Source organism: Phycodurus eques, chromosome 1, assembly GCF_024500275.1.
Source record: "Phycodurus eques isolate BA_2022a chromosome 1, UOR_Pequ_1.1, whole genome shotgun sequence".
NCBI classification, from domain to species: Eukaryota; Metazoa; Chordata; class Actinopteri; order Syngnathiformes; family Syngnathidae; genus Phycodurus; species Phycodurus eques.
Window position 1 is genome coordinate 18,099,212 of NC_084525.1, and position 22,840 is coordinate 18,122,051.

General features: G+C 41.3%; 1 protein-coding gene across 1 annotated transcript in view; it reads left to right on the forward strand.

Annotated features, from left to right (window-relative positions):
• Positions 1-207: 207 nt before the first annotated feature.
• casz1 (castor zinc finger 1) overlaps positions 208-22,840 on the forward strand; it is a 56,943-nt gene continuing 34,310 nt past the window's right edge. Inside the window, 2 exon segments of the mRNA XM_061681481.1 lie at positions 208-386; positions 14,720-15,289. Coding sequence (XP_061537465.1) covers positions 308-386; positions 14,720-15,289 — 649 coding nt within the window. The 5' untranslated portion in view covers positions 208-307.

A 22,840-nucleotide genomic window follows, 5' to 3' on the forward strand; every position in this document is an offset into this window, starting at 1 on the left:
TCTTCCTGTGTGTGTGTGTGTGTGTGTGTGTGTGTGTGTGTGTGTGCTTGCGTGCGTGCGTGCGTGCTGTTCCACATGTGTCTGTGGGGTGGAGAAGGGCGATGAAGGACCCCTACTGGTAAAGTGGGTAAACTTGCACAGCTTTGACATCTGTGCTCAGAGGAGGAGGGGGAGGAGGAGGAGTGGAGACAGAGAGTGAGAGAGGAGGAGTAGGAGGAGGATGAGGAGCACAGAGTGGGAAAGAGGAGAAGAGTGTGGAGGAGAGAGGGAGGGAGAGAGAGAGCGCAGTTGAGCAGTTGAGGAGAAAATGCCGTGTTTTGTGGAGAGAATCCTTCCAGGGCAGGAGGGAGAGGTGAGGCAGAGCGCGGAGGGCGGTCTGCTGCCAGGTAAGACTCTCACACACCTACACACCCCCTCCTCCCAACCCTCTTCCCCCCCCCCCCCCCCTCCCCTCACAGACTAAACACACACACAGTGCTACCTCGAGGTGAACCTCCATGCTACTACTTGCAGCTGTCAATGATGGCGTCAAAGTGTTTTGAGAACAGGTGTCAAAGTTTAAATTGTCATTGGTTTTTGCTCTTTTCATGATGCTGATGATGATTCACTTTTCCATCAAGTATTTGACTCTAATTGACGGACGTGACACTTTGTTAAAAGTTTTGCCCTGCTGGAAAGAAGCTGACTTTTTTCTTTACTGTTCACAAGGAGGTGTTCTGGTTTTTAACTTTAGTTCTGTTTAAATGGCAGGTTAAATAATTTGTGCAAACTGTTTGTAAACGAAACATTGAACTGTGAGATAACTTTTTTGAAATTATGTTCAGAAAAACTCGAGGCTTTAATTAATTGAGATTTAAATCTGAGTAGCCTGGCCAAGAACGCATCTCAAATTCAAGAAAGAAGACAACAAAACAGACTGTTCTTATATAAATAAATAAAAACACAATGCAACTGAAAAGTCAGCATTAAAATGATCCAGGTAGGAACAACAAACAACCACAATCCAGTTAACTGTAGGTCATACATACATACCTTTATTTGGCTTTTGTAGGAGTTTTCCTTCAAATAAAATATTTGGAGATGCTGGTTTTCTGCTCAAGTAAAGGATTACTACTCCGTCCACCACTAATTATATATTATTTGATTTTATTGCAAATGCGTTTGATATTTTATGAAGCCCCTATTCAAGCAGTGGCAATGATTAAAGGCTACATCAATACATGGTCTAAGTACACCGTTGCACTGGCTAAAAAGGGAAATGATTCAAAAGCACCTTAAATCCCGCTGCTCTAATGTCAAGTGCAGATGTGTGTTTTTTTTTTTTTTTTTTTTTTTTACGGATGCGACATTGAAATAATTCGCAGTGTGGAGATTGATTTGGCACTTGAGATGCAGATGTTGTGATGGAGAGGTTTGTCATTTGAGGGATTTTCCACTGTGCACATGTAAACACTGTCTGGGGCTCAAGAGTCTTGTCCTCATCGTCGCGAAGGGGAGAGAATCCTCCTCGCCCCTAATTCTATTTTCTTTGCTTAAATAAACACGGCATTTCTGAGCGTAAACACAGATTTACGCGCGGCCCTGTGTGTGTCTGCCTCGGCCTCACACTGTGGTCCTCGTAGGTCAAGATGAAGACGAGACTCAAGTCGGGGAACTCTATGGTTTGCGTTTATTTTTCTTGTTAAATAAATAAGTGACTAAAAAAAATAGACAGATAAAGCAGCAGCTTCCTGACTGAGAGGTGAAGTCAGAATTGAATTTGGATTGTGTTACCATGACGATCCTGAAACTCCTCCCGTGTCCCATAGGGCCGCTCTGGTTGCTGTGCGCCAGCGTGTGTGTTTGTTATTTAACTTTGTGTGTGTGTGTGTGTGTGTGCGTGTGTGTGTGTTTGAGCAGTGGGTGGTGGTAGCTGCATTCACCAGAGAGACATTGTACTAAGCAGACATTTCCCCCACTGTTTTCACTCTGACCTGGTAGGAGATTGATGACTGAATTGTGGAGTACATGTTAACAGTAACTGGTGATTTATGAAGATACTTAGGGTAAGTGAGGCCACACAGGCTTGAGGGGACGGGAAAAAAAGAAAAAAAAAAAGATATAGCCTTTTAAGTTAAAGTAAAAATATAGCCTTTTTAAGTTATAATTGTTATTACTGCTGTCGGGGCTGCGCAAGAGGGTTGATTCGGATTTGAGATGCGCACAAAGTGTAAAGTGCAGCTCTTCCTTTTCTGTTGGCCACGTGCCGCTTTTGAACTCAACTTCAAAGGGACGTCTACTGCATGGAAAAATAATAATTTTGGGAAAATACTGCTAAATTGGTGTCACATATATTATATACATTCTGCAATTGATTCCGTTAGATGGATAACTTCAAATAATAGAGGACAAAACATATTTTTCCTGCTGCAACCACAGTGGAAACATTTCTTGGATGACCTCTTGCACTGCAACAAGTGCACTGTGTGTTTTGGCTGCCCCACTTAGCCCACTTTCTCAGTAAGCCTCTTTATGCCATTTTTGATTCATTCTCTTTTTCTTGGCTCATGACTTCCCAAGATATTATTCACTTGGGGGGGCTTCGCCTCTCTATTCAAATTTTGGAATTCAATTCACTCAGATGTGATCTATGGCCAGGATAGGCGGAAGAAAAAGGATGGATGGATTGATGGCATTTTTACGCAAGAAAACAAATTTGGGAAATACAGAAGCAGGCTTCCTGTGGAAAGAGGGATAGTCCTCTTTATTTTAAAGCCATCTCTGAGTGACTGAGTGAAATGTTTCCCCTGTTCGCTCAGGGACAACTTTATTTCTTACTGGGGATTTAACACTCACTCAGTCCCCTCATAAATACAGCGTCCCTCAGCCTTTTGCTCGCCATAACTCACACGCTAACTCTTCGGCTAACTAAACTCATATAGCAGAGCTCGCGTGCTTGTCTTTTTACCTCAGCCGCTCCCTCTCTTTTTCTTCCCTTAAACTGATTTACACAGGAAAAAATCTCCTCTGACTGCTGCCTTATCGGACGGCTCTGGTGATCTCCTTGGCCCACTCGTGTGGTGTGTTTTAGAAAAGAAATGGCTATTGGAATATGAGCCAGCCTAATCGCCTTCAAAGTCATCCTAACGCACAGAGAATGAATATCCCAGCATGAACTTCCCTACCTGTTGACGGAAAAACAGTATTTTCTTTTTCAAGTTTTATTTCTTTCAACCTGATCTGTCGACTTTCCATCTCTATTCCAACTGTTCCATAAATATTAGGCACACAACAACATTTTGCTGATTATCTCTTTACAGCTGACAAGAGCGCTTAGGTGGGTTATTTAATGTGCTTCGAAAGTCACGAATCAACAGAGCTGTTCAGTTCACTTTTCCACAATAATCTAACTTGTGTTTCCACTGTGGGGTGCCTAGGCCAGAAGATGATAGTTGCGTCATTTACATAAAATAATGTGACATCAACTGAAAATGTGTGTTGGTTGTCTGTTTGCTAGAAACATAAACACAAACTTCTTTTGCATTCCATTTGAGTCCTTTAAGTACTAATTGGTGCCCTAACAGAAGGGTGACAGGAATAACTGTGGTAGCATTTGTTATGTCAGTACCCTTAACAACTTTTGACAATTGAAAGCAATACTGTACCGAACTGTAGTGCAAATGGGCAGGTTGCGAGGAGACTGTCTTTCCTTCTGGTAAAGCTCTTGTATTGGTTATTAACTGCCTCCTGGTGCCTTCTGTTTTCACTGTTCTGTCCCAAAGGCCTGACTCTGACACCTCCTGAAGCATCTGAAGACCCTCTGAAGTCAAAATTGCCCATTTTGATGTCTCATGGCAGTTTGTTGTATTTGCGTTTGAAAACAGTCCTTGCTTGAAGAAATTAGCCTCAGCACTTGTTGGTGGATGGGGGAGGAGGATCGCGTTCGTCTTTATCTCACCCCCCCCCCCCCCCCCCTCCCATCTCACTACTCTCCCTACTGACCTTCCTCCCTTTTTGATCTTGCTATCAAATCTTCCCGTCTGTTTTATGAGTGACGTTTACCCGAGAGCAGCGAGGGAAATGGCTGGTGTAAGAAGACGTTTGAGTAAATGCGTCTTAGCAAGCGATCACCTTTGATAACGGCAAAGTTCCGGTGGGAGAGGAAGAAGAAAGACAACGAGTAAAAGCATTGTTGGTAATGAAAAAAGGCCTCGCAGGAAGGAGCAATGCTGTGATCCCCGCCTGGTAAACCTACATTGTCCAGTACAGCAAATAGTGCAGTGGCACATCAAGGCTCACTCTGCTCCTGTCCACCCAGAGGACTGATCTGGATGTGGGATAGCACACCGTGTATTTTATTGCACACCAGCTGGCCCCCACATAATCTCATAATGATACAATGACATTGGGCACACACGCGCATGTACGCGCAAGCACACACACACACACACACACACACACACACGCTTTGACACTCACAGGTGCTGCCATCAAACACTTATGCCTTTACCTTCAGCTGTGTCAAAAGAAAAAGAAATAATGGGGGAAGTGGATCTTTGCTGGAGGACCGGAGAAACAAGAAATGTTAACTTTAGTAATTGCTACCTCGATAGAGAAGTGGTGAAGAGGACAGAGAGGCAAGCACGCTACAAAGGAGGGCCCAGTGTGCAGATAATGATGGGGTATCATTGTAGCGCTGACTGTGTTCATCTTGGAGCGCTCCTCGTATGTGCGTGTGTATGTGTGTGTCTTTCAGTAGCGTGCAGCCTTTAGATATAGTGCTTAGGTGCATTGCACACTCTCATTTGATCTTGTAACAGCCCAAACCTATACCCTCTTCCAAGACTAGGCGCATAGTTTAAAGCAGGTTATTCTTTAGTTCATTGCCAATGCCATTGGTTTACACTGGCATTTCAGTAATTAAACTTTTTTTTTTTTTGTGATTGAGTCAAAACAGGTCTGTCTTAACTAATTGTCTTGTCTTTGTTGTTGTCTTGTTTGTGAGTTGAATTTGTCTAGACTAGAAGATAATGAATGAGTCTGATTTATACACTAGTATGTAAAATGGACTAGCTACAACTTTAGATTGAGGTAGCCTAGAGTTTTATGAAAGCCTGATGTACGCACTAGGATATCAGCTGGTCAAGCCACCAGTACTGAATACTCTGAGCTGTAAAGTTGTCTAGAAAGGTATGAAAGAGTCTGTTTTATACACACGGGTATAATGTGGCCAAAGTAGCCTAGAGGAGCATGCAATTTTCTCAAATGTGTATTTGAGCTGAAATGATCTGACCCAAAGGGCATGAAATAGTATGCTTTATGCACCAGGGTATAAATTGGTGATATAAAGAAGTACAGAGTATGAGCTGGTGATGTAATGTATAATCAATTCAGGCACCTGAAGTCAAACCTGTTTTTCACCTGAGGGCGAGCCTACTGTATGAAATAACTTCCTGGGTATAGTTTGGCAGCATGTTAATAATGTGGGCTGCCAAAGAGAATCCCACTACAGTGACAGTCACCGTTTCTTGACGACGTATTGGGAAAACCACGCAACCTCCCAGGTTCCTTCCTATCAAGACTTGAGTGTGCACGCTCTTTGCAGAAGAGAGGAAGAATGAATCAAAGCGCGACTGGATGGAGAGAGTCAAACTTTCAACATGCGGCCCCTTTTCTCTTTTTTCCCTCCTCATCCCATTTGAAGTTCTAAGACACTCTCATTTAAGCCTCATTGCACAGCAACACAGGAGAAAGTGTAATGAATATGTATCAAAACAGCATATGGCAGCAGTAGCACTGGGACTAGGTGTGTCCAGAAGGTAGAGTGCTGCCAATGCATTATTCTCCATTCAAATTGGAGAAGAAGAGCTGAAAGGTGTTCAGCAACTCCTTAGATGGGCCAGCGGCAGAAGAAGTAGAAGACTGCAAAAACGAACAGGCACCATGTGAAATGAACAAAACACAAGAGGCTCATGAGTACAGTAGTAAAGCAGTTAAGTTTTCTTGATTGATATATTTTTTTTCCTAACTCACCGCTCGCTGACACAAACGTGATTAAAAGTGATCTTTCTGACACATTAGGATGCACACGGGAAGTAACCTCCTCTAAAGCGTTCATTATTAGATGCATGACAGATCTGAATATTTATAAAATGTTTTAATAATTAATTGCAGCAATCTGCTACTGTAATTCATCAGATTTGCACTTCAACGGAGTATCCGTTTTCACTTTAAAATAATAATAAGAGGAATATGAATGTTGCAGAAATGTAAAACGGGCAGCTGGATGCCACGCGTTCTCAGGCTTTCCCTATCGCTTGTCACGAGTTTGAGTCAAACTATATTTTAAGCTTTCAGTATTGCACAGTCTGAAAACCTTCAAACGTTGTTGTGCATGACAGTTTAGTGAGTGGCTTCTGTTAAAGAGTGTCATGAAGATAAAGATGCAGGAAACAATGTTGGTTTGGTGTAGACTGCTTAAGCAGTTTCTGTGGTTTCCATCAAAAGGTAATTTATTTGTTTGAGTCAACTTAACAGTATTTCCTTCAGTCTACTAAGACCCAAAATAGGCATTGTTTTTCCCCCCCGTAAAGTAGCTCAGCTTCTTTCAGTTTTTTTTTCTTACCCCTTTTGAAAAAATTGTTTTATCACACCTTCAAACACAGTCACAGCACATTCCTCATTCGACTGAACGCCCAGAAACAACATTGTTCCTGTTTCAGGTGAAAACTGCCATGTTTGATTCCGCCTCATATTGAAGGTTCCCCTAAAAGTTATCTTTTTATGATGATGTGACTCAGTTTGGAGTGTGCAAATGATGTGACCTGCATCTTTAAACTACTGCAAACTGAACCCATGATAAGAAACAAATTGTTCAATTAATAACTTTGACAGTATCAATCAAAACTGAACACTTATTTTTGTAAAAGCAAACTATCTGATACATCGATGTAAATAGTGTGGCTGGTGGATATGCGCACCTGCAATACATTGTACAGTCATTCTCAACCACACGCGTGTCATAGTCACCTCGATGGAGGCCCACTGACACCTTCATCCTGCGTGAAAGACAAATGACAACAAATGAAGAAGCATCTATGAGGGGGCTCACAGCCACGGGGTCTATGAAATCCCACAAGCAGGAAGACTCATTCTCTTCACTTCCTCCTGCAGTCCTACAAACAATTTTCATCAAATTTGAATCTTGCATCGGCCAAATTTGTACAATATCATTTTAGAGATGAGAGAGAGAGAGAAGACAGAGCGAGATGGAACAGGGTGACATGTTAACAGGTACCTGTTAAATCTGAAGTCCGAAAGAAGGAAAGAGTCTGTCAGGCTATGCAGATATTTTAAAGCCGGTCAGGGATCGATGTTGTCAGTGCAGGCATCCTGTCTGGAAATGCACGGGGTTTTTTTGGTCCCCTGAGAGAGGAAAGGCTGCTATATCATGGTGATGGTGATGATGATGGAGGTCAACAAGATGTGATGCAGTATCATCAAAGTGTGTGGAAAAACAAAATTGAAAGGTAACCTTGGAAATCAATTAGTCAGTCCCCGAGCACATAAAACACACGAAAAAGTTAGCCGTGAACCCTCTCCTCTCCTTTTGGAGTTAGTCATCGAGGGTTTTATTTCTTTCTTCCTTCATGCCGGAGTGCCTTATTTGCTGTCAAAATATCTTAAGACTCTTATTAGAGGAATGCCACAGCTCATTTCCTTGTAATGCCATTCATATGCTGGTGAAAGAGGGCATGTCTAAAGATCTAAACAGCCGGCTTTTTAGGCCCCACATTAGGGCTTGTGTGTCATTGATTGACGTTATTTGGCCTGACAGGGCCTCACATCAAGGTTAACCTCATGGACAACAGTGCCGCCCGCCCCAACACACGTCGACACACACCGACGCACTACACTCATTCGCTCGCTCATACGCCGGCGAACAAAAAAAAAAAAAGCCCTCACGTTGAGAGCCATGATGATGATGTTGTGTGTGTGTGTGCGTGCGTGTGTCATCTTCATTGTTGTGAGTGTGATGCCAGGTGGAGATTTTGAGACTTAATTGATAATTAATGGAGCGGCATGTGCTGAGTTTACCCTGGAGGATTTACACCGTGTGTGTGTGTGTGTGTGTGTGTGTGTTTGACTTACTCAGCAGTGTATCTCCGGATTGTGGTGAATAAAATATGACCCCACGAGATTACGACGTGCAGCCAGTGACACGTCAGTCTAGATCACCTGACCTCTTCGACCAGCGGGTCATTGTCTTTTTCTTCCAATGGAAAGTGTGTAACAATGCCACGCACACATACACGCACACACGGACGCCCGCACGGACACACACACACACACATCATCTGGCTCTCAACAAGCCACAAAGACAACGCGAGATCCCCGTGACCAAACTACAAGTGAAGCAGTTAATCTGTACAGATATTAGCTGAAGGGCCCTTGAGAGGTGCACCGCTGAGCCCCCTTCTCCACTGTACTACCCACGATGCCTTGCCGCCGCGCCACACGCCGCAGCTGTGGGACACACACACTGAGACACACAGGAGTTGTCTGCTCATTTACCGTGGCGCTTGGTTTATCAAATTGCACCCCTGCGAACATCTTGAAAGTGAACGTGGAAGCTGAGGCCCAAAACAAAGTTGCAGGAATAAATTTCCCCTGCTATTCTCAGCAAAAGTGTTTGAACTATGTGTGCCAATGGTGTATTTATTTAAAGCCTGGACTCCTGAAATTGAAACACTTGCAAGTGAAGTCATCATGTGCTTCCAGCTGTGAGTCCAGATTTGATGTACAATATTAACAAGTTAGCCATGTGTCCCATGAATTACCCAAAGCAGCAAACAGCATAAAAGTTGGCTGTTTTGGTGTGTGGCTGTCACAGTGGTTCTTGTCACTCATGTCAGATCCTTTCTTCGCCCTTAAACGGCTTCCGGCTGCTTCTCCTCCGCTCTGGAAATGACCATAATTACACTGTTTGTGATGGAACCCCAGGGCGTATTTGTCCTTAGATTTGCCCTCAGGTTCAACATCTTTTCCCAAAACGCCCGCACTTCCAACATACTGTATATTGTTTGCTTCAGCCAGCGTGTTTCTTACTTTAGCATCGTTTTTTCTCCTCGTAGCGTATTGTCTGTGTTTTGTGGCAACGTGACAGAAGTGTGCTACTTAACTTGAGGGCTCGTATGTGATAACAGCCCGTAGACAGTGCCAATTTGAAATTGTCCAAACGGGCCCTTCAAAGATTGCCCTTTCCAAAAGATGGCACACAATGAGCAAGGTCACATTCTGGACTGAAAGCAATAAGTCCCTTCTTGATAGGTAGTAGATAAAAAGAAAAAATAGCTGGCAGATGTGCAACCAACTGATTAATAATCAAAATAGATTTGTGTGAGAGACAGGCCAGTGAGGGGAGGGTGTGCAAAGTAGACCTTTTGACCCATATATCCGTGCCGCTGTGCGCCTGCATCATGCATCGATCCTGCAGCGGAACCTCTCAAATCCATTAAAAATCCAGCTGTTAAAAAAACAAAAAAAACGAACGGGAACAAAATGCTACAAATTGATACTGATGGACATTTTCCAAAGTCGTACGTACGCTTCCACTTCTGTTTTTCTGACTCTTTCTGTTCAGTCATATTATGATCAATGTGTGTGCTCCGCTATTATCTCCTTTCATAAAACCAAGCAGAAACAACCTCCCCACAACCTGGTAACCAGGGAGCTCCAAAATGAGCAGATTTATATTTGGGTTGGTGAGAGCTGTCCCACCACCGACTAAACTGGTTCCTTCAGGATGACTCTGAGGCTCAGGTGGGCTGGCAGTGCTCAATATGCTCTGCCAGCCCTGCTACCTTGACTTGTAATCCCCCCACCACCCCCTTACCACCTTTCTTCTTCCCTGAAAGTACCCACCCATTTTTATAGCCTCTTCCCTCAATCCCCACTCCACATAAACTTCCCCTCTGACGTGCCCACCCCAAAATCTTCATCTATCATCTAGTTGGCAATGGCATTGTTTTTAATCATCAGAACCTCGAAATTATTATCGCTTCTGATGCGGCAATTAAAACTTCAGGTCAGAGGCACAACGAGCGGTGATCAGCAGCCGAGCTGAGAAGTTTTAATTAGACGATCAGAACCATTAATGCACAAAAAAAGGTGTGCGCTGGGAAATTAACGGGAACGTCTTAATCAGGGTTAGCGACTCCGAAGAGGAGTCAAGTGAACAGAGAGCAAAAAACAAATCATTTCCGCACCACTGGGACAAAACTCAATTAAATATGGATGCGGAAAAATGGAAATTTCCCGGCATCAGCTTCACAGACTCTTAGAAAAGTCTAGCAAAATCTCACGGAGGGGTTGACGACCTCCTTATTGTTATTCTTGTGTAATAAAAATTAGAAAAAGAGCCAGATGCTGGGGTCCGGGCGTCATGGCGCACGTCCATCAGTGGTTTTCCGCTTGACTTCCTCGCGAAGGAGAACAATTTGAAACACTCTGCCTGTGATTTGGATAGCACTCACACACACACCTACACACACACATCTCAAAGACACTGCCCAGGTTCAAAGAGGTACACACTGATTGATTCATGCACCAAAGGTTCATAAAGTTAGAAGCAAAAGCTAATCTCAGTTGCATGATATAAAATAATCTTCATCTCGGACCCTGTTTGTATTAATTAAATCGAGATATTGCTTACTTATTTGCTTCTGCGTCAGTCATATTGGAACTCAGCGGGAATCTTCAACAAACAGACATTTAAATAGTTTTATGAGGTAAATGCAGAGGGCAGATTTGGTGTGCTCACGACACTAAAGTGGGTCTTCATCAACGTCATGTAAATATTTAAAACATAAGCTATATAGTATTAATACAATTAATAATTAGTGACAGGAAGAAAAAAAAAAGAAATTGTAACAAAGTTCTACTTTTTGTGTTTTCCTTTAATTTGTTCTAATTTAATTTTTCACTGTAATACCATCTTTTATTTGGTATTCATGAAACAGATCTTCAAATTACTTAAAAAGTGTTAAAAGTCGACACAGGAAAATGTGTACAGAGAGTGTCTCAATGTTGCATGTTAAAAATAATGGCAAGAAAAAAAAAAGAAAAAAAAACTGCACAGGGATGAAGTCAGACAGAGGTAAAGCCATGATGCGACTTGTCACAGCCATCATTAAAATTCTCACATTCTTTACTCGAAAGCCGCCTTGATTGCAGTCTGTGCACGTTCACACAAATAATGTACTTCCAACAGTGTTATTAGGATTTGAAACGCCACTTGATTGGGCATGATATCATTCTGGATCACAAACAGAGTGTCTACATAAAAAAAAGAATACAAAAATAAAAACAGCAAGACCTTTGGGGAGTCATGTCGGCGCCACAGAGTGTCGAGCGGCTCTGAAAAGAAACAGGACCTGAAAAGAACTTTTTGACTCAACTTGAATAGGAACCAAGCCTATTTCAAGGATTTAGAGTTGTTTCCTGTCTTCTTCCTCAGGTTTTGGCCTTATACAGACAAGAAACGGTGCTTGTTCGTAGCTCTGCGCTGTTTCCAGTAAAAATAGTGTCACACTTAACATAAGCAGTTGGAGAAATTAGGTTCCGATGTTGTGTTTGACTTCAAACCCCCTCATTTTTTTTTTTTTTTTTTTTTTTTCAAATTCACAATGCTGACTGAGCTGTCAGCTCATTAACAATTAGCACACCAGGGTAAAACAAAGTGTACATACATCCAATCTGCATGGCAGCCTTGTTTTTCTTTCTGATATTCATTAATAAGGCAGAATGCTTAGTGGACTCACCAGGAAGTGGGGGAGTCACTCCCACAGGGAAAAGTTGTTCTTTCATGTAGGTCCCCTTAGATTTGATATCATTGTACGCTATCATGCACACAAACGACTTGAAGTAAACAGCTTATTGTTACCATAGCAATCTGTAATGTAAGTAAAGAGCAAAAAAGCTGCTGTGGACAGAAACCTCAGCGTAAATAATAGTGAAGACAGCTTCTATAAACTATCCAACCTTAACACCATCCTCCTTCGGGGCTTTTAAGTACGTTTTGCTCACGTTATTTGTCTTTAAAAGAAAATCCTACATAAATGGTCTCTCATGGAGAGAAACAACTGTGCAGGGGTCATGTTCTACAAGGATCCAGAGATGGCAATGCAAAGGAATAGGTAGTCAAAGCATGAAATACTGAACACAGGAAAAAAAAAAAAAAGAAAATCTCCACTGCAACACCCAAATGACCTCAATCTTCCTTGGAGTGTACTTGTAAAAAAAAATAAAAGTTGGAAATTTATGTCTTCCACTTCCTAATAGTTTTTCCAGCTGATTTTGTTTCTCTACCACCCCCCACCCATTACACCCTCCTCCCAAAAAAATGGCTGTCCTCTAAAAGGTTACCGTTTCAGCCCTGCTTGCAATTGTCTAACACTAATTTGTTGGTGTAATGTGCCGTTGCTACTTGCCCCCACCCCCAGCTCTCAAAACGACATCATTCCTGAAGTCATTGTTTCACTGAGGAAGTGTGCAATGTAAATACAGTAACTGAGAAAGCATGTGTGGCGAGCGCTGCTTGTATTGTCCGCAGACGGGGTGATTTGTACACTCCCTCCAATGGTATATCCTCTAATGATTCTTTGCAAAAGAAAATGAAAACAGGATTTTATGTTGCACCAGCGTGATTTACATAATGCCAGCAATGGCTCACGCGTGATTGTGTTGCGTTTTACGGCCCAGGGAAAATGAAGTGGCTTGTACTTGTTATAGAATGTCAATTGAGTCTTAAAGATAGAACTTTGCAACCTATGATATCATGCATTCCTCTCCAGTGAAATTGTGCGCATATTATGTTAGGCGAGATGCGGAGTCAACACAACGAGAATAAGTATCTCTGCTTCAGCCTGCTGCCAGAGCTTTATGTGAAATGAAAAAAACAGATCACAACTTTTAAAAATATCACGAATGGTGCGTTGCTCCTTAGTTATTTACAACCTCGATAAAAATCTGGCCTTGAGTCGGAGTCTGCAAAATGCCGTTGCAAGGTGAACTTTGGTGGCTCTGGAAATAAAGTGAAAGGTAACAGAGTGCACTTTCTGCCCTAAAAAGGCAGCTCGGGATGTGGAATTCCACAGGCAGCTGTTCCTGCCTCATCAGAGGACATGTTATAAAGATAGCCCCACTTGGGTTGAAATAATGCCACCCATTCCCACCCCAAAGCACACTCGATCACATTGTATTGTTCAGAGAGGCCGTGCTAGGGGAGCAATGACACCGGGCCATACAGTATGTCCGTGTCACGTCAAACATGCTAACTTGCTGCATGGTTTTACATGATGTGCTACCATGGTGTTTTAAAATGTGTTTTAAACACCAACTCGAATTTAGAGTCAGGACCCAGAATAATGTTTTGGATTATGAGCAGACACACAATTGTTTTAAGGCCAAAATTATGCATACTCTGGTCAAATCTCAAATCAAAGTTGTTGAATGGGGGGCTCTGTTGAAATTGAAATAACAAAGCAAAGCGGTAAAAGACTAAGTGTTTGTGGTAGGGGGGAAAACATTTTTTTTTTTTTTTTTTTTTACATTTTTACTCACATTCCAAAATGGTACAGTTGATTAGAATGCCAGTTAGTGCTACTATAAGGGTACCAAGATCCTTTACAATGGTGCAGAAGATATTATGTCCTCAAAATTGACAGGGATATAGAAAATGATAAAAGTATCTCTAATTCAATTTCTTACAATCCTTTGACGTGTCATTTCTAGTTAAAATATGCCCATTCAATAAATAAAAATGAATTTTACCTCAACATTTTGGCAATGAATGCATCAGTGTTGTGATTCTAGTAAGTTTGTATCCTTGGAAGGAGGCCGATTGCGAATTAGTCTCTTGAGCTGAAACAGTTTGCGTTCTTGAAGTCTCTGCGCCATTTGCACAATGGTCACTATACCAGGCAATTGTTCTATTCGTCTTTTCAAACTGCTTTTAATTGCTAGAGGACTCTGCATCAATTGCACAATTTCCCCCCCCCAAAAATTATAATAATTTTATCGGCATCACCACATTACTCGTAACCTTTTATGGCTCAGTGTCTGTGTTTCATGTTTTATGTCTCAAAAGTATTCTCTGTCAATTGACTGTCTCTTCCGGCTGGAACTACCGGGGACAAATTCCTCGTGTGTTTTTGACATACTTTGCAAATAAAGATGATTCTGATTCTGATTCTTTTGGTCACTCCATAGCCAAAGTGTTTTAAAGCTGTGCCACAAGACCACAGCCTCTTGATGTGCGAGTGAAGATAACATTTCAGTATTTCTGTAGCACTGTCATGTGAAGGCTTATGTAGCCGCTTGTACTGCAGTAGCGTAGTGGGTTAAGGGGTGGGGTGGGTGATACATATTTGTATGTGGTTCCAGCTGCTACTGCTCTTTTCTCCTTGTTTTTTTCTCACTACCCTGAGCTGCCCGTGGAGGTGCCACTTGGAAAGATATGTACAGTATCTCTGTGTCCTTCCTCTTGTGCTCTTTTAAGTGCTTTTGGAGGGGAGGGGAGTGGTTATTAATAGCGGCAGTTACCATTCAACGTCCGTTGTTTTTCCATTGTGATATTTGAAATCCGATGTCGTTTATGAGTGTGAGGTTTATTACAAGCCTGCTCGGAGCTTGTCGAACTGTGACACTTAATTGACTTTTTCTTTTCCTCCTGCCTCAGCTGAAAGGAGTTTATGCACTGAAACGACCTCAGGAAAATCCAAGATGGCCGCCAAAAGGAAAGGTGGCCTAAAACTCAATGCTATCTGTGCCAAGCTGAGCCGCCAGGTGGTGTTCGACAGCAGCTCCCAAAATGCAGAGGGAGACCAGAGCGTGGCTGAAAACAGCGAGCGCGGCAGTTCCCACTATGATGACAACGAGACCAACTTCCGCGAGAGCCTGAGCTTGAGTCAGAGCTTGGAAGAGGACCAGAAGAGACGCGAGGCCATCGAAAAGTGGGTGAATGGCGAGTACGGTGACGAGCCGCAGACGGCCGAGGGCGGAGACGAGCAGGAGCACGAGCTCCAAGACGCCGACGATGAAAACCCCCCTCCCGAAGGTGTCTACATGGTCCAGCCCAAAGGTTGCAGCGACGAGGAGGACAATAACGGTGAGGAGGCGGAGCCCATGGTCGGGTCTCAGGATGGCAGTTACCACGACGACAAAGATGCTGACGACGGGCCTCCCAAGCCTGACGCCTACATGCCACCGAGCGAGGCCCCCATTCGCCAAGCACCTTTCTCCTCTCCAGGTACATTTGATCGCATCCTCCAGTCACATTGCTCAGCACCCTCGCTTTGCCCTTTAAAAAAATCCACTTTAGAGTATTAAGGGGCAAAGGCTCAGACTGTCTGTGTGTGGGGGTCGCAACAGAGGGTGAGAGCGAGAGAGAGAGAGAGAGAGAGAGAGAGAGAGAGAGAGCAACATTGCCACATGCACATAAGCTTAAGTGTGCCCATTATTGGTGAGAGACACTCTAGAGTTGCATTATGAATAGTCAGTGACATTATTACCCTAAAGACGGATTCAACTGGCGTGCTGGAGGGCGAACATAGGAACTTGTCAGTGTGTGCTAAACTGTATGAAGAACTTCATAAATGGAGTAGGCTTACAGCGTGAGGCAGTTCTAGCAGCTGTGCGTGGTCAAGAGCACATGGCGGGGCCGGGCTAAGCTTCATATTACACTCCGGATTACATATTGAGTCTTTGATTGTCCCTAAGCTCACTAAAGTTAGCCACTGCTGCACCATGAGCTTCTCTATGCTCTACAAGCACTAGTATCTGCCAGGAGATCATGAATAATCATACAAATGGAACATCCTTGGCACTCTCGTGAAATTGCTCAAAAAGAAGAGACATGGGAGAAATTATGGAATTGATCTGTTCCATGGTTCAAATCTTATTACTTTACTATTTAAGTAACATTATAATATATTAGGTTAAGTAATAAGTAAATGTAAGCTATACAAGTAACCGAAGACGATCGCCTAATACTGAACCAAAATCACACTCGTCACATTTTGGACTCTTTTTTGTTCAAATTTAATTTGAACAGTGGATTCTAGTTTTTCAAAGAAAATGGATTAAAATACAGACTATCATTTATGAATGTGTGATCAAAAGTAATATTGTAGAATTTAAAACTAAATAAAAGAAAAAAATGTGCACAAGGCCTGCACCCTTACCTACACTGGTTGCCCAAACACTGCACGCAGCCCTTGATTTTCTTTCCCTCAAAATTCCTCTTTGTTGATTGTAAGTAGGGCATCTATACTTCTGCTCAGCACACAATTAAAACATTTTTCCTTCTCTCTCTCTTTCGCTCCCTCTCCGCCATCGTTCAAAGGCTGATGCGCAGTGTACATAATTATGCATATAAACATAGTGGCTTAATTATCTCTCACAACATCAGTGACAATGTAATTAACAAACATTGCAAGATCAATGAGAGAAACTGCGACCCTCAAAACATTTAACTCCTCGCGCGGCGGCATCGTGCGGGATTTCCTATCAGTGCAAAACCCCAGAATACTTTTCCCGGATCATTTCATTGTCAAATAAGAGCCCTCGTATAAGCCCGTCAACTGGAAATAATAAACAGATACATGGACTAAAAAAAGTTTGACCAAGATTCCCATTTGCAATTTAGGTAAAACGTTATTACACATGCCAATGTATTTCAGAACCCTTTTTAATTACTGCACTGCCTGTTTATTAACAGTAGCAAAAATCACAAATTGGAAAAGAAACAGCAGTATGATTTAATTGTCCAAAAAAGTGCTCTATTGTCAAAACATGCACATACAGCAATTAAAACATGTATTTCATATCAGAAAGATAATAGATTCAAAATAAAACACAGTTGCAGAAGAAAATAATACATTATATAAAAAAAAAAGAGGACACAGGCAGTAATCAGGAAAATGTGTGTGTTTTTGCTCTCAGGCTCCCCTTATAGTTTTTATACATACACCCTGATGTGCTGTGAGAGATCATAAGGGATGTTGTGGGAAATTATACATTTTCCCTTAATTTGTCCGAAGATTATTATTTAGCAATTAAAAATATATATTTGTTCATCAATCTATGCCAGCAACGTATAGTGACAGACTGAACAATTAAATGCCCTTCCATCAGATCGCAGAAGATATAATAAACCTGTGTATCCACCTGTTGCCATTCATACAACAGAACAGCTTTGTGTTCACTTAAACAGGACCAGATTTCACACTAAGTCAATTTGTGAGTAAATGGAGATAATATCAGATTTCTTTCGGTATTCGTACTTTTTTGGGACAATTTTGTTTGGTGGTGTGCCATAAGATTCTTGTAATGTAAAATGGGTACCTCGGCTTAATTAGGATACACTGCTTAACTGTTACCACCTGATAAGTGAAACAAGGTCAGATGTTAAAGGAACCAAGCCAATAAATGCCCTTGCTGAAAGAAAACCTAAACTTAACTCATCCTTGGTACATCATGCCTTAAAATCAACATTGTCTGACCATTTTACCATGCCACAACGCTTGTACAAGCACAATACACAACTCTGCATAATAATGTTAGCACCGTTGCTAGCATCAAAAGGTGTCCAGGCCCGTTCACCAATATTGTCGGTGATCTCTAATGCTGGTGATCTGTGCTCTCTATGGCAATGACAGAAATGCTTTTCTCCTTATTGTAACCTGATGTGCCATAAATAAAAAATAAAATTAAAAAAATAATAATAATTAAAGTTAGTTCATATTTAGTGTAACAATATAACATTTTTCCGTAGCTGTTTTAAGAAAGTGGTTTACATTATGCAGGTATGATTACAAAGTGACAAGCCTGCAAATGTTCCGACTCTAGATTAGTCCATATATAGCCACTAGCGTGCACCTTTATCATCAGCGACACCTCTGCCTCTTGTCCCGTTTGCAGACCAGCTATGCCACACTGATGCCCATATTTGGCTTGACTGAAGGAGATATAATGTCCATCTGTTATCATATCTGCAAGGGAAAATGTGGCCTAATTGTCTCCAATAGAGACAAGGCAGGTCTGCGTCTTGTTGTATTTTCAAGTGTAAAAGATAGGTAAGATTTTCCAGTGACACCAATGACAACATTCAGGGGGTAAAAAAAAATAAATAAATTGAATTAAATCACATTAAGATGGATCAATAGAACCTTAACTGTCGGTGGGAAGCAGCCTGATAGGGCTTGAGTGTGAAAAGTCATTTGCTCTGTTCTGGAAAAAAAAAAAAAAAGTTGTCTCCTGTGTGTAGCAGGCCTAATCATTTCAAGCCAACGTCACTTGCGCTGATCGCATGGTCACATGACAATACATTCCTTGCCCCCCCCACCCTCCATGATAATACCAAAGATAAGACTATTTCTAAAAAAAATAATAATAATATAAATAAATAAATAAATAAATAAAGCATATTGGCACAACCAGAAATGACATATATATCTTGTTTATACAGTACTCGCTCTGATGCCAAAAAGAGGACATTACTCAAAGTCAATACAGATTAATCTTAATAGGGTCAATGTTTACATAAGTGATTATCATATATGTTTAATTTTCAAATTGGCAATTTGGCGATGGGCTTTCCATCTAAAGATTTTGATTGAAACTTTTTTTATTATACCTCAAGTAGTCCAATGGTGTGCCATGTTGTGTCTCGTAACCGGTATGGGCCGGTCTACCCTAACTTTAGAGATATAGGATCCACTGTGTCCTGAAATGACCTGAAAAAAAATACAGCAGCTCCTATCAAACATTCTCAAGCCAGTCACACCTGTTGTGAAGGTTTAGTCCCCTAATGTGTATTACGGCACACTCAAATGCTGTTAGCCTGTTACCCCTGCTAAATAAATGAAAAGTAAAGGTGAAGGGCAACATGAGGCGGCTCCAATTTCAGTTTACGTGAAAACATTTGATCAAATCATCTATGACAAACACACCGACCCATTCATTCATCCATTCCTCTTAAATGTTTCATGCCCTTTCCGATGCACCGGATACTCTTTCACACTGATCCACCACGCAGAAGAACAACCCCAAAGCAGTGGGTGGAAATTTGGGGATTATTTTACATGCTGCGCAGGAGATGTGAAAAGCAGAGCACAGCAACTCATTTAGCAATAACTGAGAAATTGGAGACACGAGCTGAAATATTTGTGTATTAATTACACGAGTGGTAGGTGGTAGTACCTCTGACCAGCTTAAGTGCGCGCTGCGGCTGAAAAAGCAATAAGGAACTTTTTTTTAAATTGGTAATAGGGAGTCATGAGAAGTTTGTAGCCACACATTTTGCAAAAAGTTAAACACTATCGTATGTAGGGTTGTGGATAATGCAGCCTGGAGGAATTGCCATAGAGTAGATGTAGTTCCCATAGCTGATTTAGCTGATCATGAGAAGGCTGTTCTCACAACGCGAACTTGTGAGTGACTTTGTTGGGGGGCAGTTTTCAAAGTTGTGTAAAAAAATAAAAGAAGAATTTCAACAATTCGGGATAGTGAAGGCAATATGATTAATGAAAGGCACACTGGCCTAATATATATATATATATATATATATATATATATATATATATATATATATATATACACACACACAGACAGACACAGAATGTATATAAAACCTACCATTAATCCTATCCCTTTTGTGTTTCCTGTAGTAATAAATAATGTATAGCTTGCTTGATAGTAATTAATTAGTTTATCTGGGAAAAGTGGCTAAAAGGTAAAAAAATACACCTCTATATTCATTTATTGCACTTTTACAGCAAAACTTTCAATAAAATAGACGCATCCACATTGGCCACTAATCACTGAATTGACGTCACGAGTGTGTCAACTTGCTGGTTTCCTCATAGACAATGCTCATTTGAACAACAAATAATTCATACTGTATAGCTAGACCTCGGTCTTAAAGGGTGGCACGTAAAATCCATGGGGGGCACAATTATTATTACCCTACACACAGTACAGTGGAACCTTGAATTCACGGAGTAATAGTGGCGGGGGGTCCTCCGTTAGAGCCGATTGTCCGTTATATTGAAGTACTTTTTTTTGTGGCCATATAGACCCATATTACTGTATAGTACAGAATTCTTGTTTTGTATTTGTTTTCATGGCCTAAAACACCCAGCACAGTACAAAGCAATTGAAAATAAATATAAAAAAGCTCGAAAATGTTTGAAAAGTGTTTTTAAGTTTTGCGGCACGGTGACCGACTGTTTAGCACAGGGGTGTCAAACTCTTTTTTGTCTCGAGCCGCATTGTACTTATGATTTCCCTCAGAGGGCCGTTAGAACAGTGAAACCATTGAAATGTTTAATCATCACCAAAACATATTATTACCATTACACAACAAATTGAGGGATAACTCGAGCATGATTTGCTTTCGCAGGCCACATAAAATGATGTGGAGGGCCGCATCTGGCCCCCGGGCCTTGAGTTTGTGACCCATGGTTTAGCACATCTGCCTCACAGTTCTGAGGACCCGGGTTCAAATCCGGTCTCGCCTGTGTGGAGTTTGCATGTTCTCCCCGTGCTTGCATTGGTTTTCTCTGGGTACTCCAGTTTCCTCCCACATCCCAAAAACATGCGTGGTAGGTTAATTGAAGACCCTACATTGCCCTTAGGTGTGAATGTGAGTGCGAATGGTTGTCTGTTTATATGTGCCCTGCGATTGGCTGGCGACCAGTTCAGGGTGTACCCCGCCTCTCGCCCAGAGTCAGCCAGGATAGGCTCAAGCACGCCCGCGACCCTAGTGAGGAGAAGCAGTTCAGAAAATGGATGGATGGAAGTTTTAAATTTTATCCAAATTTACTATGCTGGTGTGGTTGTTGCCGTACAAAGCACAGTACAAAGCTATTGTAAATAAATATAAAAGCTTGAAAACGTTTGAAATGTTTTAAATTCTATCCAAATTTACCATGCTGGTGTGCATGTCGTAGTGACTAGTGGCAAAGTCGAGGCGGTTGGCTTTCGTGAACTGTGAGGAATTAGTGTGCTTCCTTTTTCCAAATCCGTGAATTGACACACTTCAAACCTACTTTGAGAAGTGTGTCAATATAGCGCGAGGCAGTGTTTTCCACGCTGAACCTCCTCATCTCGTGGTGCGGACGTTCAGGAACTCACTTTGACATTGGTTTGGTATCCAGTTTTGCAGATGACACTGAGTTTTCAACCACATGCATGTATCCATAATTAATAATTATCAAAATACATACAGAGTCACGTGGAAATTTCTGCAGGACTGTTGTGAGCCAACATGATGTACAACCCAATTCCAATGAAGTTGGGACATTCTGTTAATCATAAATAAAAACAGAATACAATGATTTGGGAATCATGTTCAACCTATATTTAATTGAATACACCACAAAGACAATATATTTAATGTTCAAACTGATAAACTTGATTGTTTTTAGCAAATAATCATTAACTTAGAATTTTATGGCCGCAACACGTTCCAAAAAAGTTATGTTTAACACAACGTCCGAACGTCATTGGAATTGGGGTTGTACATACGTATAACTCTTGGCATGCACACAGGTGTTGTCTCCCATAAAAATAATTTTGACACAGACATCCGGGCAAGGATATGCAAATAGGTGCTGTAGACACAAAGAATTGTCGCAGCTTCTATATTCCTGGCGATTGTTGACAATCGTGAATGTAAGTTCAGAGAGAAAAGAGACCGAAATGAAGACGAAGGTAGGCACAGGAAGGCAACATTCACAATTACACTGCATGAACTGTATTTATTTATTTAACTTAGCATTTCATGTCTCAAATCGAAGTCCAGGCAGCTGCCACAATGATTGTTCATGCTATGTATTTTTACTGAAACACGCCGCCAACACGCTGCGATTGCCAACATCAAAATAAAAGTCTAACAAAGCATTTATGTCCATGTATCATTTGTTAGGCTTTTGTTTTGACCTGAGCTCTCGCAGCTCACTGGCGGCATATTAACGTAATGCATAGTATGAACAATTGTTGTAGCGGCTGGCTTGACTTTGACTGGAGGCAGCCTTATTTTGTGCCTGAATATGCGGCCAAAGGAGGATATATCTCTCTGTAGGCCTATTTGCTCGTGTTGGTTCGAAACAATACGGCCTAATCCTTTCAAGATTAACGCCAGAAGCATATATAATATATGTATAATCAATACTAAAGCATTATCAATACTACGTGTGCTGTGTCACCCACACTTCTCGTCACTATCCAGTTGTCCAGTGACGTTTGATTACATTTTTTAAAATGGTTTTTAAAGTCACTATATTTGCATGAAAATTCACCATGTTTTAAAATATATTACAACAGAAATATGACCTTTTCTCCACTGCGAAGAAAAAAAATCACAATGAAAAAAGTACAGTATCCCTTTAAAAGAATAAATACCATTTAATATTGTCAAATACCAAATGATGATGATGATGCTTTAAGAACAAAACATGTCATGCCTGTTTCTATAAGTAATGAACAATTTATAAAACAACTTTGTTGACAGTTTCAACAGTTGGGAGTCTTTTTTTTATAAAATGCTGTGGATATATTCTTTTTCATAACCTGTATTGTTATTTGATATTTTAGATATCTATTTTTGTCTACAATAACGCACTTGTGTTTTCAGTTTGTCGTGAATTGATTTAGATGTAATCACAACACAATAAGACGATTAAAAGATCGCCAAGGTTTGTGTTCAATGTTTGCTCGATCAAGTCAACCTGCAAATTCTGCAGCAGTGTAACGTGAAACCAAAACAGGAAAAGCGGTTCGTCAGACTGCCTTTTTG